This window comes from Arvicola amphibius, chromosome X, assembly GCF_903992535.2.
Source record: "Arvicola amphibius chromosome X, mArvAmp1.2, whole genome shotgun sequence".
Classification (NCBI taxonomy): Eukaryota; Metazoa; Chordata; class Mammalia; order Rodentia; family Cricetidae; genus Arvicola; species Arvicola amphibius.
Window position 1 is genome coordinate 11,929,095 of NC_052065.1, and position 15,745 is coordinate 11,944,839.

Consider the following 15,745-nt stretch of genomic DNA (forward strand, 5'->3'; position numbering starts at 1 on the left):
CATTACTTTTTAAGACAGGTTCTCAAAGGCTTTATGTAGCTGAGAATGACCAAGATGGCTTGATCATCCTGCTGCATCTGTCCCCTCTCCCACTCCCAGGGCTGGGATTACAGTCACGCACCACTACACCTGGTTTATTCCATGCGCAACCTCGAACCCAAGACTTCATGCATGCTAAGCAGACACTCTACCAACTTGGCCTACCTACATCCTCGGCTCCCTTTTGTTTGTGTTTTTAATTAGAAATCTGTATGTGTCAGCTATAGGGTTTTTTTTTTCCTGTAAATTTCAGTGAAACATTAGGGAACAACTAGCATGTAGGGACACCCTTTTTATCCCTCAGTGGGTGCCTTGCCTTCTCTGTAAATGCCCCCCCCCCCAAGATGGAGTCTGGAGCTAATTAAAGCTGGCCCTGGGGCAGATCCCAAAGTGCAGACCACTTGACATTTCCGAGCATGTGGAGCAGATCAGCAGCACAGGGGGCCGGCGAACCTGACACTGTGAAACAAGCCCACTTCACATCTTGAAAAGCACTGCATGGCAGACTTTTCACACAGATTCTTCAGGCTAATTTTTTTTTTTTTTTTTTTTTTGGTTTCTGGAGGGGGGATCCTTTCAGCTTTTAATTTAATTTGTAGGCGCTTTGAAAGTGGATCTTCTAGAGTGGCTTTGCCTGCTGCTAAAGAACTGTTAATCTCATCTCCACGAAGCACTTGGTCTTACTTGAGCCGGCTTTCTAACAAAACACAACCCTCCAGCCTTCAAGGGACATGTGATTGGGTAAATTGCATCTGCTTGCATTTTTATTACGGGAAGGAAATTGAAACTTGCAACCATACATTCTACGAACCTGGTTTGAGGGTTGTTCTGTTTGAACTTCAAAATCCCCTAATACCGTGGCAGACCCTGATGAAAGACTTTTTTTCCTGTAACTTAAAGTCAGGCTCACCTTTAAGGAGCTGAAGCCAAACCAAGGTCCGCCCCCTTCCTCCTCTTAGAATCAGCACTGAAAAACCTTACACAGCTGGGAAGGAGCTTGCTTCCCAGGGGACTTTGGGAAATACCTGGAATTTTTTTTCCAGAAGTTGTCCCAAGTTGGCTGCGGGTAGGTGGTGGTGGTATCCACGTTGTTACTGGCATCTTATAGGGGCCAGTATAGTTCACAGAGACGCTGTGAAACCTCCCACAGAACACAGGAGAGCCTGCCACTCCCAACACATGATTATCTAACTTCTTAAATCTGCCGCAAAGAAGCCCTGTGTGGACATGCAAGGAAGAAGCAAGGCACGGGCGGGGGCGGGTTTCCAGGGAGTCTTCCTGAAAAGGCTGCTCCACTGCACTTTAGAGGACGATGGGCCACATTGACTGGGATTGTTCCTGCTCTGTCACTCACTGGCTTTGTCTCTTTGGACGAGTTATTCGACCTCATTTCACCTCTTCAAGACAGGGATGGTAATGATAATAGCTCGAATACACAGGGGTTAGGGCTTCTGGTGTTCTAAAGAGCTGAAGGTGCTTGGTCTGTAAGACACACTATGCCTGTGGACGTTTACTATGTGGCTCTGGAGCTTTCTCAGAGAAATGTTTCAGCGCTCAGAAAAGCTCCCGAATAGAAGGAAGCGGCAAAAACAAGAACGGGTTCGGCTGTCATTTCACCAACGCGAACTTTCCAGTTCATCACCCGGAATCCAAAGGCAGCTAGAATCGGAGCCCAGAAATGAGCTGCTTCAGTGCACAACAGTAAATGTGTAAGTGCGCATTCTGCATCCTCTTGTTTTTTAGAAATTTCTTCCCCAGCAATACTAGCGATTGGCAATTAGTGAGCATCCTTCAGGGACGGTGGAAAACACTAAATTCGCACCGGCGCTAGGTACTCATGCATCTGCACAGCACGGAGGTGGCTGCACAGCAGCAAAGCTCGAGAACAACCACGGTCCAGGCGCCCAGCTTCCCTCCCTCTGTATCTGCCGGGCAAACTCAGCCAGGTGGGTGCAGGATCCACAGACCACCCGAGGCGAAGCCCTGCCGAAGGGGCGCAGGGAAGAAAGTCAGTGGGCACTCGGGTCTGGTATCCTGGTGAAATCCATCCCAATCAGGCACCTCAGCCTCAGCACCTAGGTGCTCCTTATATTTGTGGGTCAATGAGAAAGGGCTCCAAAGGGAGCGTTCAAACCAAGGGAAACGTGGTCAATGCAGGCACTCACCTGGTCCCTACTCCACCTGCCACCCAGGGGAGCAGCAGCAGGAGCGGCAGACCCCAGGGCGGCTGCATATTGTCGGGGAGGGGATCTTGTTCCTTGTCTGTGCCCCTCAGGACCTGGGACACACAGAGGCCACAGCCTCTTCTCTGCTCTGCTGATCAGGACCTCAGTTTTGCACACAGCTGGCAGGCTCCGTGGCAGCGGGCGCGAGGAGACAGCCGGACTGGAGAGCTGGGGAACGTTTGGAGCTGCGAATGGCTGGGGGCGCCCTGGCGAGAAGCTCCGTTGGGTGAAGCGCCCCGGTGCACCAGCGAGGGCGGGGCGGGGCGGCCAGCACATCTGGCTGGGACCCGCCTCCAGGATGACCCGCGAGGCCTCTACACTCTACTCTCACCCTTAACTGTCCCCAACCCTCCAGCTTCAGTTCACAACGGCTGCTCAGGGGCACCTCCAATTGTCCTGTGCTTCAGGCTTGGGACAGTATGCACTGCTGAGCTCCAGGGATTGAGATTTGAGAAGTCAAAGCAGGACCACAAATATAAATTCATAAGCACACCGCAATCTCATTTCAATGGAGGTTTTATGGTCGACTAGGTTTTTTCCACACAAGGCAAATCATAGGGTGTTAGAGGTCAAAGGTCACCAAGTCTTGTTCAAACTTCACTATTTAACCAGTGTCGTCTTCTTATCATTCACAAATGCGACTCCAAATAATATTGTAACGTAATAACCAGTGGCAACTTGACACAAACTAGTCGTCTGGGAAGAATGAACCTTAAATGGGAAAATGACTCCACCAAATAAGCAAGGCTTTAGGGATATTTTCTTGATTAATGGGGTGGTGTGGGAAGGTCCAGCTCACTGTGGGCAGTGCCACCCCTACATAGGTGGTCTTGGAAGGTATGAGAAAAAGTCTTCAGGTACTGATGAGTTATTTATTTTGACTCATAGCAGAAGGAATATTGGTTCTTCTTGTCCCCACATTCACACCCTTTGGCGTGTAGGCACAGCTCATGACCCCACGCCTTGACACTGGACTTGCTTTGGCTGATGATGTTTGGGCAGAAGCACAGTGTGACAATACTAACCCCATGCCTAAAGACCCCAGTGCCTCTGTTTGGGATATGAGAAGACCATGCCAGTTAGCTTGACGGCCTAAACCGGATGAGGAACAGGTGGGACACAGCTACCGACCTGACCCATTAGCAGACCTCCAACTGAAGGAAAAGCTGCTGATGAAGCCATGAAGCCTCTGATCCAAGGTCAGCAGTACAAACAAGCTACAAAGACTTGTTGGGATGGTGTCTCTTCTTGTTTTTAAACCGATTTTTTTTTTTGATGGGACTGGAGAGACTCATTGGCTAAGTACAGTTGCTGCTCTTCCAGAGGATGAGCAGAGACCAAAGAAAGAATTCCACCTTCCACCTAAGTCTAACTGAGTAAACCTTTGTGTTTATTGGGTTTATTTAGAGAAACATGGGGGAGACTCAAAGCCATCACATCAACAAAGCCTGCATCCCTGAAGCTCGCTGTTCAACCTGCAGGAGGCTCCCCTGAAGAAAGCCTCCTCTTCCCACAATTGTTTACCAGTTTTCTTGTATTTGGAGACAGACTCTCACTATGCAACCCCGGCTGACCTGCAACTATGTAGACCAGGCTGGCTCCGAACTCACAGAGATATTACCTGCCTCTGTTTAAGTGCTAGAATTCAAGGTGAGCACCACCACATCAGGCTTTGTGTACTTTTTTTTTTTTTTGGTATTTTCGAGACAGGGTTTCCCTGTAGTTTCTAGAGCCTGTCCCGGAACTAGCTCTTGTAGACCAGGCTGGCCTTGAACTCAGAGATCCGCCTGCCTCTGCCTCCCGAATGCTGGGATTAAAGGCGTGCACCACCACCACCCGGCTGTGTACTGGTTTTTTTAATAGCCTTGGGGAGACTTATCAATCTTATAACCTTCGAAGCTTCCAAAGCTTGTGAATTTGGTTTGACTAGCCTTCTTCTGTGCATGGGCGAATGGTTCAATTGAGAGAAAATAGCTACACATCAGGTTCTGAACTCTATACCTAAAATATTTTAAAGAAGATGGGGCACGTATTTGATCTTGGTGTGGGTTTTCCCACAGGCAGACACTGGGACAAGGATTTAAGTGGAAATAGTTTGTTCTGGTGGCACTCAAGAAAACAATAAAATGTAGGTTTTTTTTTCTTTTTGCTCTTGGGGGGCAGCACCACCCAGCTCCCAAATAAATACATGGAGTCTTATTCTTACTTATGAATGCCCGGCCTTAGTTTGGGCTTGTTTCTAGACAGCTTGTCTTTAATTATTCCATCTAACCTTTGCTTCTGAACTTTTATCTTTCTCTATTTCTGTATACCTTTCTTTACTTCTTCCTCCATGGCTTACTGTGTAACTGGGTGGAAGGCCCTCAGCATCCTCCTTTCCTTCTCCTTTTCGCGTTCCCTCTTCTCTTTTTTTTTCTTTTCATTCTCTCTGCCTGCCAGCTTCATCTATCCTTTCCCTGCCTGGCCATTGGCCATTCCGCTCTTTATTAGACAGATCAGGTGTTTTAGGCAGCATAGCATAGTTTTACAGAGTTAAACATTGCAACATAAAAGAATACAACACATCTTTGCATCATTAAACAAATATCCCGCAGCACAAATGAATGTGGCACATCTTAAATTAATATTCCACCACAACAATACAAGGTGTGTATCATGTCACTGAACCTTCACGCTCCTGGAATCCTCAGAAAACACTAGTCTCCAGGGAGCTTACCCTAATGTGAGGAACCTGGAGTAGTTATACTCCATCCCTATTCAGCCATGGCCTGCCAGTATCTATCAAGGGGCTATCTTAGAAGTTCTGTTTTCTGTGCAGAGAGTAGAGTGGCAGGGAGTGACCCAGCCAAAGGACTCTAGATACTGGCTATTGGGTGTCTGACTGGAAAGCAAGGGCTAGGGGACATGAGCAAGATGCCATGTTACCTGTTACCTAACCTGGAAATTCAGTCGAACTGAAAATTAAGAGTATTCCTGCCACTTTCCCCTAAATGCTCAGATACTGATTCTTCATCCAACTACCCATTCCTTCAGAGAAACAACTCTTCCAAAGCTGTAAACTAGTCGCCTAGTATATGGGGCACATCCTTTATTCTTAGTCTCTCCGTTATAAAGCTCAAAGGAACTTCTTGCATTAATATTTATCTGTCAATTTCTAGTTTCTGGGAATTCAGTTTTCTTCGTCCCTTCATTTCCCCCATCCTTGTTCCTTTCATTAGTTTTCAGAGCAAAACTGTCTTCCATAAACTTAAGTGCGGTGTACATTTGAGCAGGTAGCTTCCAGTGAGGTCAAACACTTCTAGTCAATCCACCTATTACTATTAGATCCTGGGGAAGCTTGGACAAAGGAACTATTGGCCATATGAGGAACAGGGAAGGAACTTGGAAATGAGGTAATGGCAGGTGAGATGTCAGATACAAATTGCCACCTGGAGGCAAGTATTTTGAATAACCGCGCTGGCACTGCTGACTTTGAAGAGAAAGTTGGCAGCTGATCTTTAGGAGGCTGTACTCCATTCTACAAAGGGAAAATGATCTTTGATCAGAATACCATAAAATCACCTGTGCCTTGTATAGGAATTTATCTTTTAACTAGTTCTCATTTAGCTCTCTGTGAGGAACAAGTTTGATGGAATATTTTTCCTGAACACACACACACATGGTGGGGAGAAGGAGGAGGGAGGGAGAGAGACAGACAGACAGACATATATATGAGAGAGACAGAGACAGAAACAGAGACACTGGGCCAATGTTTTCAACTTCAATGTCAGTTCAAATGATCTGGTGATCTCCCTGAAAGACGGAAGTCGTGGCATTTCATTCGTATTTTAATAAGTAAAGCTTGCCTGAAGATCAAAAAAGTAAAACAGCCACACTGGCCAGCCTTACAGACCAGGCAGCAATGACACACACCTTTAATCCCAGTAGCCACACTAGCTTGCCATGGAAACCAGGTGGTAGTGGTGCACGCCTTAATCCCAGAACTGGAGAGGATTCTAAAACAGGAGGAGGCAGCTCTCAGTCTCAGTCTCATTCTGAGATTCCTGAAGGCAGGATCACAATTGTTGGACTGAGGTCGAGGTAAGAGCCAATGTATGGCTGCTTTGCTTTTCTGGTCTTCAGGTTGAACCCCAATATCTGTCTCTGAGTTTTTATTAATCATGCTTCATCAGATACTGTTGTTAGGTGGGAGTAAGGTCCAAAAGCCTTTATAAAAAGCTTCTAAAAGACACTCATGTTGTTTGCTGGAGGGTCCCATTTAGGGTCGTGACAGTCTACAGATCATTTAGATTGGTAGAAAGTTCAGCTGTATAATGGCATCGCATGGAAAGCTTTGCCACCACAGATGCCTGGGCCACACCTCCAGAGATTCAAAAGCCTGGACTATGGCTTGGGTATAGAAACATGCAGAAAATACCTAGGTGATTCTCACGAGCAGCCAGTGTTGAGTGCCTTTAGTATGAACAGCACCAACTTTTTTTATTGCCGAAATAAAATTAATGCTCTTGTGTTTCTTGCACACAATCTTTCCCCTCATAATCCATGATGCTTTCTTTCTTTTAACCCCCTCGTGTGTGTGTGTGTGTATACATTTGTGTGTGTGTAGGCACATGTGTGCTATAGCATAAGTGTAGAACCTAGAGAACAATCTGGAGTGTCTTTCTTGTTTACTACTCTGTATGCCATGCTAGCTGGCCCAGGAGTATGCAGAGAGCCTCTTGTCTCCACCACTCACCTTACTATAGGAGCTCAGATTATACATGTGCATTACTATACCTGGATTTATGTGAATTCTGAGGACTTGGATCCAGGTCACTTGTGCAGAAAGTGCTTTACTCACAGAGCTCTGGCACAGGTGTGTGGTTCCCTAGAGCTTGCTTATGTAGACCAGGCTGGCCTTGAACTCGCAGAGATCTCTTACCGCTCTCTGTCTTCCAACTATTGGAATCACAGAGATATTCCACTGTACCTGGATTATTAATGATGTTTTCTTGATCACCCTTCACATTGAAGACACCTTCTAATCCTTAATCTTCCATGTTCATTGAAGCCCATCAACATGTTCGACAAGTTTGCCATGTTTTCTGAGTCAGTTTCTTGCCACCTCTTCTTATTGGGTGAGCGGAGTCAATGAAGAAGAGTATGACAATGGGAGTCTGCTGCCCTCTCTGTCTTGCAGCATACATTGGATTGGTTTCCTTCATCCTGTGTCTGCGGCAGAAAACAGCTACCAGTCACTTCATATTTCTTCCCTTCCTTTCTTCTCTCTTTCTTTCACCTCTCTCTCATCTTTCCTACTTTGCTTGCTCAAGTGTCTTTTTGGATTCCTATTAAGTGCTAGACTGTGGGCTAGTTGATGAGAACTACGTAGTGGAAAAGTCCATTGGATACTTCCTGCTTCTCCATTTCCCAGGTGAAGTGAGCTGGACCAGTTGGCCTGCGGTTTATAGAACGTTTGGTCTTCTTTGATAATTATTATTACCTCTCATTGAAGAACAAAATCTAAATCAAGACTGAAAACGAAAAGGAAATGACACTTGAATCAATTCTTCCTACCAAATTTTGATAGCTCTTAGAACGTTCCACTTGGTACATGAGGAAGAGGTGGCTGATAATTGTGCAGTGATTACTACATGAGAGATAGTTTATAGAGAGCAGTGATTTACTGTTGACAACACCTACACAAGGCAGATGCAGTCACTCAATTTTAGAGATGAGAAATGTGAATTTTATGGCATCTCAATATCTTACTTGAGATGACCTAGCAATGTAATGGTGTGGGAAGTCCTTCTGTCTATATTTTGCTTTTATTGGTTAATAAATAAAGAAACTGCTTTAAGTCTATAGCAGAGCAAGGCAGAACAGAGCTAGGTAGGGAAAACTAAACTGAATGCTGGGAAAAAGAAAGCAGAGTCAGAGAGAAGTCATGAAGCCCCTCCAATGACAGACAAGCCAGAAACCTTGCCGGTAAACCACTGCCACATGGCAATACACAAATTAATGGAGATGGGTTAAATTAATATGCAAGAGTTAGCCAATATGAGGCTAGTGCTAATGGGCCAAACAGTGATTTAATTAATACAGTTTCTGTGTGGTTATTTTGGGAGTCTGGGCAGCCAGGAAATGAGCAAGCAGCGTCCTACAACAATGTTACATTATAAAGATGTGAGGTTTGGAACTCAGCTGTTAAGAGCACTGACTGCTGCTCTTCAGAGTGCCTGAGTTTGGGTTCCATATGATAGCTTGCAACTATCAGTAACTCCAATTCCAGGGTCTACAGTGCCCTCTTGTGGCAATTGTGGGCACCAGGCATTTATGTGATGTATATATATACATGCTGACAAAATACTCATACACATAAAATGCATCTAAAATACAGAGAAAGGTTTGAGTTTTGAACTCAGACCTCACTGGAGATTAATTTTGAAACCTAATTTCATTCTTTTGGGAGACAAAGTCTCAATGTGTAGTCAAGTCCTACCTTGAATTCCTTTTGAAGCCCAGGCTGACCTCAAACTCAAAGCAATTCTCCTGCCTCAGTTGTGTTATAGACATGTGCCACCATATCTGGCTTCTATCTTTAAATCGGGAGTGTGTAATCTGGTAATGCTGGAGTGATGTCCATTCCCTATCAGAAATATATTTGATCCCATGTGCTGGAAAAAAAGAAAATAGTGGGATAATATTTTATCTTCTAGTGAGAGACATTATGACAGTTTTCAGGGGCCCATGAATCTTTCACCTTATCCAACCCATGGCCCTTAGGCTACATGCAGATGATGATAACTAAGAATGGAGCCCAACACAAAGTTGTATAGTTACTGAAAACATTATGAAAATTATTTTGCAGTTTTGTGTGCATGTGCCTATGATGCATGTGCATGTACACATTTGTGTGTTTGTGTATGCACGCGCATGCTAGATTTCAACACTGGGCGTCTTTCTCATATACTCTCCATTTTACTTAATTATTTACATAGATATTTTTGATAAACTTCTCACTGAATCTAGAGCTTATAGACTCAGCTTGACTAGCTGTTTAGCAAGTCCCAGGAATTCCCCTGCCTCTGCCTCTCCAGTGCTGAGATTTTTGTATGCTGCTGTGCATAGCTTTCTATATGAGTGTGGGGAATCTGCTGTCATGCTTTGCATGAAAAGCACTCCACTGACTGAGCCATATTCCCAGCCCTGCAATTCTTTTTTAAGTTCTGTAAATCAATTGCCTGGTTCTTGAGTGTGAACTTCATAGTGTTGAAATGCCAACCTTTCTTTTGTCACTAATAAATAGAAAGATTTTCTTGTTTGTGAATGAAATCTTATTGCCTGGCTGTTAGCTCTCTTGGTTTTAGATATGTAGCTTTCCAACTGAAAGCCCTCCACAAGCAATGGCTTGGCTTTTGTCTTGAATGAAGAAGGGTGGTGGATTATAGGGCTAGTCCATTCTGTGTACGTCATGCCTCGCTGTGCATAAATATCCCTTGCTGCTTTCCTGCCCACAGTTGAATGTTGGAACTTGGCCTCCCGCTGCAAGGCTTGTCTGTCTGCGTTTTCCTGTGGAAATCCTATATGATGGTTTGTGACAGCTGGAGCCAGGCAACCTAGTTCTGACAAGCCACTCCAACTTGATTTGGAAAGATTTGCTTGAGAAATGGTCTGTATATTCTGCAGATTGGAATGACATTTGTGACCCATTAGAATCACTTACAATGTCAAAATTTATCCAAATGAAATACTTTTTAAAAATGCATTCCTATTTTCAAAGACTTCTCATACATAACATATAGGCACACTCATTCCTTTAGCCCACATTAATTGTCCCCTCACTAATCCTGTGCTGGACACTGTTTGGGTGGGATCGAAAGATGAATAACATATAATCCTTTGCCCTGGGTGACAGAAATGCAAACACATTATTAGAATTCATGGCATAAGTGTTAACAGAAGTACTTCGGGGTGCCTTGGAAACGAGGAAGGAAGAGGCTCAATCCTTTGTGTTTCATACATTTAAGTGTTTGTCCCTGTTTTATCCTTTACTTACATGAACTGTTTTCTAGCATGACTTCATTTAGAAAGGAGGAAAATAGGAAATCCTGAAAATTGCCTTCTCTCAGGTGACTTGTTGCGAGCATGTCCTGACACAGCACTTGTGCTGCTTGACTACACCAGATATTTAGGGGAACCAGGATTTAGTTGAGGCTTCTGCCAACTTCCTTAATTTGGACAAACCACTTCACTTCTTTCAGCCTCCCCCGCCACCTCTCTCTCTCTCTCTCTCTCTCTCTCTCTCTCTCTCTCTCTCTCTCTCTCTCTCTCTCTCTTTCTCTCCCTCTCCCCCTCTTCCCCTCTTCCCCCTCTTCCTCCCTCAGTGTGTGTATATATGAAATACAGATTCTGGATCAATAAATAGCTCCTTCCAATGTTCTTTGACTTTTTGGTTCAAAAAGTGAGGAAAAACTATTATGATCCCCCCAACTGTATTTGCAATTACAAAATCAGGTTAGTTTCAGCAAAGAAGGGCTGTTTGTTTATTCAGTGAACGAATGAATGAGTGAAGCTCCATGTTAATTAGCTCCTTTAATTCCACTGAAGTAGTGTCTTCCATAGTGCGTTGTAGGCAGGCATAGTGGAGCATACTTGGAATCCCAGCACTCAGGAGACAGAGGTGAGATGATTGCCACAAGTTTGAAGCCAGCCTGGTCTACACAGCAAGTTCCAATCAGCCAGAGCTACACAGTGAGACCTTCTACTCCCCCAACCCTGCCTCAGCAAAAAAAAAAAAAAATAGTGGCTGGTAGGTGCACACTTTCTGACTGCAGTGTAGGGATTAGGCCAAAGTGGATACAATGGCCATATTGTTCATCTCTTGGGATGTGGAGTTGATGCCCTTAAGAACTATAGTTATTCAGGTGCGGTGCAGAGTTGTGATGGGAGAAGTCCAGGGCACGTTTAAGCTCAAGTCATGCCAGGGAACTGATGAGGAATCATCAAGAGCAAGGCCCATGTGTTAGGAAGGAGGAAATACTTGGAGACCGAGTGACTATGAATATATACATCTATAGCTCCACATCCACGTGTCTATGGATGAAGCTGTTGATGCATCTATATATACAGAGAGATGGGTATCTGTGACTATAGGTCTAGCTATATAACTATCCTATCTTTTTATATCAATGCCAGTATTTCTATACTATTATATCTATACATGAAGTGCTATAGTTTTGAAAGGCTGAGTTTCACACTATGGACTTTGAAGCCTCTTATAGTAAACAACATTATTGCCTTACAATGCCTCTCTAGCATTTCCCCGTGATGATGCAAGAGCTTACCTTGGACACTTGAAACTGCGTCCAGGGGATATCTATTTAGTCTCTGAAGGCAGCCCTAACCCTATGATGAACAGAGGTTTGGTGATCAAACATCCCAGCAATGTCTCTTCCTGTGGGGAAACCTCAGAAGCATATTCAGCCCTGGTTGCCTGACTTCCTCAGTGGGACTATTTCCAGGCTCCACCTGAAAGAATGTGAGAGCTCACCTAGCCTTTTTCTTGTTCCTCTATTTCCTGAGATCACCTTCCAGAGACTGCCTTGCCTCTGGGGGACCACCTCCCCAACAAGATACTTATGTATACTAGTAGAGTCATTTCCACCCAAACACTGAATTGCATCTTGTAGCAGAATCTGGAAAGGGAATCCCTCTTTAAATCCATTTAACATAAATCTTACCGTTTGGGTGAGCTCTGAAGTTTCTCATAGTCAAGTTGAACGCAATAGGGTACTTGCTCTTTTTCAGATGTATCATTAGCTATTTCATCAAGACATGTCCATTTATCTATCACACAATGAGTACCAAGGGAATGAAATCCATGCCTTTCCCCTCTCATTGCCTGGGTGTACTTTTTATTTTACTCAACTTGTAGACATAGTGTGTTGGTTGTATGGTGTCAGAATGGGAAAAAAACTATGTCTTTTACATTCTGTTCTTACTTCAGCAAAGTGTACCATAAATTCACCACCTGATAGATTTATGATGTTTGTAAATTCCAATATTTCCTTCCTTTGTCAAATGTGTTGGATAAGAATTAATGTAACTGAGAACGTCTGTTAGAAACACAATGTGATAATAATTATGCCCCCTTTTTCAAACAGAAAAAGAATATTTGATAGCATTTTGCTCATGCTGAAGTCTTTGGCTTATGCAAATTAAATACCCTGCATGTACAGTTAGGTTCCATGAAGACAATTTAGATGGCTACTTATGCTTGGAGATCCATATGACACCATAGATCGGGGCTTCATGGTGCATGTCTAGCTATTCAGGAGTCAAAGGCAAGAGATTTGAAAAAGTTCAAATCTTTTTGTCTGGGCTACAGAGTGAGTTCAATGAGGCCAGTCTAAACAACATAATTTCATTTTATCAAAATGAAAAAGCAAAAAGAGGACTTGATGGAGCTTGGTGGTAGAGAACTTACCAGCTCCAGTACTATAACAGTAACACAGGCCTGTTGGGAGTATATGACTTTGTTTAAAATTTAAAGTTTTATTTTGTTCGCTATTTGATTTAATATATTTTTACTTGATGTCATTCTTTTTTTGTTTCTTTTTTTTGTTTGTTTTTCTGTGTAATAGCTTTGGCTGTCATGGAACTAGCTCTTGGAGACCAAGCTGGCCTCAAACTCATAGAGATCCATCTGCCTCTGCCTCCCGAGGGCTGAGATTAAAGGTGTGCGCCACCACCACCTGGTACTTAATGTCATTCTTATGGTGGCCACTTGAGGAAACAACAAGGGACAACAGAAAGCAGACAGTAAACCAGTAAGCTAACATGTATTTAATATAGCTTTCATACATTTAATGCTTTATTATTATTATTTTAACTGTGTGTATGTGTGCATTTGATTATCTGTGTGTATCTGTGTGCGGGAATGTGTAGGTGCCCATAGAAGCCATAGGTGTCAGATACTCCTCCTGGAGCTGGAGTTACAGGCACTTGTGAACTACCTGATAGGGGTACTAAGAATCGAACTCAGGTCCTCAGGAAGTGTATTACATGCTCTTAATCACTTAGCCATCTCTCTGACCACCCATAGCTCTTGTATTTAGCTGTAAACCATTAGAAAGTAAGTCAGAGATAGTGTTATAGTTTGACTTTCCCTTTACAAAAGCAGTATTGAGATTTTAGTGAAGTTGCTGTTCCATGTCTGACTTTATAAATCATTTAAGCCACATCTGCTTTCTAAAACATCCTTAAAAGAAAAATTTTACAAAGTATTTTTTAATGACCAAGTAGTCATCTGGTCTCTTTTGACTACATAGGGAGAGATATTAATTACCACAGGTGTGTCTCGCAAATGTGACTTGGGAGCTCATGCAAAATGGCTGTCCACAGTCTAATGTTACCGACTCTGGGATAAGGAGGGATCTTTCAACACTAGGAAACAAGGGAAAGCAACACAAGTGTGAACCTTCAGCATGAGATATCTTATTCCTGCAGGGAGGAAAACTATTTCTTCGTTTGAGTCAGGGTCTCATTATGTAGCCCCAGCTGGTGTGGAACTTGATATGCAAACCAGGATGGCTTATACCTCCCAGAAATTCCCCTGCCTCTGCCTCTGGGATTAAAGGTGTGGGTCACCACATCTGGCAGGAAAGAGATTTTTATAACAGTGTGGAGAATCATTGAGTGTTATTTCTAGAAACTAAGGAGCTAAGAAGAGTCTCCTATTCCCCACTCATTATTCTTGACTTGAATCAGACACGTGACCCAAACCTGCTAGGGAGGGGCAAGAAGATTTAAGCAACACGATTGAGGTGAAGTCCAGATAATCACCCTAAATTTCCCACAATCTATTTTTCTCGGACGAGGATCATGGGCACACATTTATGAGAACAAGTAGGGGTGACCTTCAAAGATTCAGAAGTCAAATGATTTATCTAAAATTGCTCTGAATTCTTGGTAAAGGTGAACCGTTTGATGATACCTTTCTTCACGAGTCTACGAAGGTCAATGAAAATATTTTTAGTGTATAAAATATCCAGAAAGATTTTATTCAAACTTGAGTGTAAGCAGAAATCAATTTTCAATACCACCTTTAAAGGAGGCAAGTCTGCCATTCATGATATTAGACAATGATTCCCTTTTTATCCAACTCAAAGCTCAAGGTCAAGTGACACCTGTTTTCCGTTCTTAATCACAGAGGTGCCAGAGTTGAGAAATGATGCCTTAGAAGCTTTGGAAAACAAGCCGTAGAGGAAGTAGATACCACTTTATCTGGTGTTTTTTTTTTTTATCTCTGTTTTGACTTTGTTTTTGACGAAGAACTTTCCTAGCTAGATGAGACCCTGTGAATACGAGATAAGGTAGGTAAGGAGTCAGACAGGAGGGAACCAAGGGAAACTTCACCTATAAACTGCTAGCCGTGTTTTCCTGGTTAAACAAGAATTTAGGCCTTAGGTAACCATGGAAACTGCAGTTGTTATCTATGGCTTAGTCTCCTATGAGTCAGGATACTCTTTGCAAACATCCTTGAAGCTTCAGTTAGGTTCTTTCCACTATGCCAGAAAAGCAGGTTCCTGGGCACTTTCCCAACTGCCACACGGGCACACCAACAAAGGGTCTGCATCCTCTAAAGACCCCGACTTTACTACAGTATCATTTGTATTGTGACTTGGATCGTGGGAAGAAGCACCCTGAAAGAGAGATCTGGTCCATTGTAATTAAGAAGGGGGAAAAGGTCATTTTACTTCCATGAATATGCAATCAAGCTCATAAATATGCATTAAAACTTCCTAAAAATACACAATACAGAACTAATCTTTCTGCTCCTCCCATTTGAGGACAGCCCACTCCATTCTTTCTTTGAAGTGTATGCATGTTTCCTGCTTCAACTGTCTCTCAGCTCAATCCTTTCTTATGGGACGAGGAGAACTGAGAGCCATCTGCTTCCTATAGCAGATAACAGTTTGGGATTTACGAAAGGTGTAGCTGAGATTAAAGCCTGGCCTTTTATTAGTTGTATGACAGTGAAGTTTCTGTTTCTCATGTTCTTCAACCAGGACATGGGAAAATCCTAGGGTCATTTGCAGGGAGTCACTCTCTGACAAGCCCTTCATTGGGCACCTGGTACAAGGTAAGGCCCTGCCATGTCAGATATCAGCGGGGATGGAACCTGTTTTTATGAGGGGGAGAATCAAAATGGTAAGCAGAACTTTGGAACCTTCCAGTCCAGTGCTCTTTCTACAAGACTATACTAGGGCTCCCCACCAAAGCTAATATTGGTTTTAGGATGAAATATGGTCTTAAATAGAAGTTAATCCCTCAGATAACTGTTGCTTAGAATACTAATATAATATGATACTAATAAAGTATGCTGTTTGAAGAGCCTAATATTCTGCATAGTAACACATATAAAACCAGTGTTTATTGAAAGAATTCTGTTAATGCTTTCTTACATAAAAACGCTTATGAAAGTGGCGTGTTTTGTT

At 43.3% G+C, this 15,745-nt stretch overlaps 1 protein-coding gene across 3 annotated transcripts in view; it reads right to left on the reverse strand.

The window, feature by feature from the left end:
• Egfl6 (EGF like domain multiple 6) overlaps positions 1-2,476 on the reverse strand; it is a 62,556-nt gene extending 60,080 nt beyond the window's left edge. For all 3 annotated transcript variants that reach the window (XR_005283812.1, XR_005283811.1, XM_038315956.1), the window contains exon 1: positions 2,205-2,476. Coding sequence is in view for 1 of the 3 variants with exons in the window: in XM_038315956.1 (XP_038171884.1) it covers positions 2,205-2,272 (68 nt within the window). In the remaining 2 variants the exon portion in view is untranslated. The remainder of the gene's footprint in view (positions 1-2,204) is intronic.
• Positions 2,477-15,745: the final 13,269 nt, after the last annotated feature.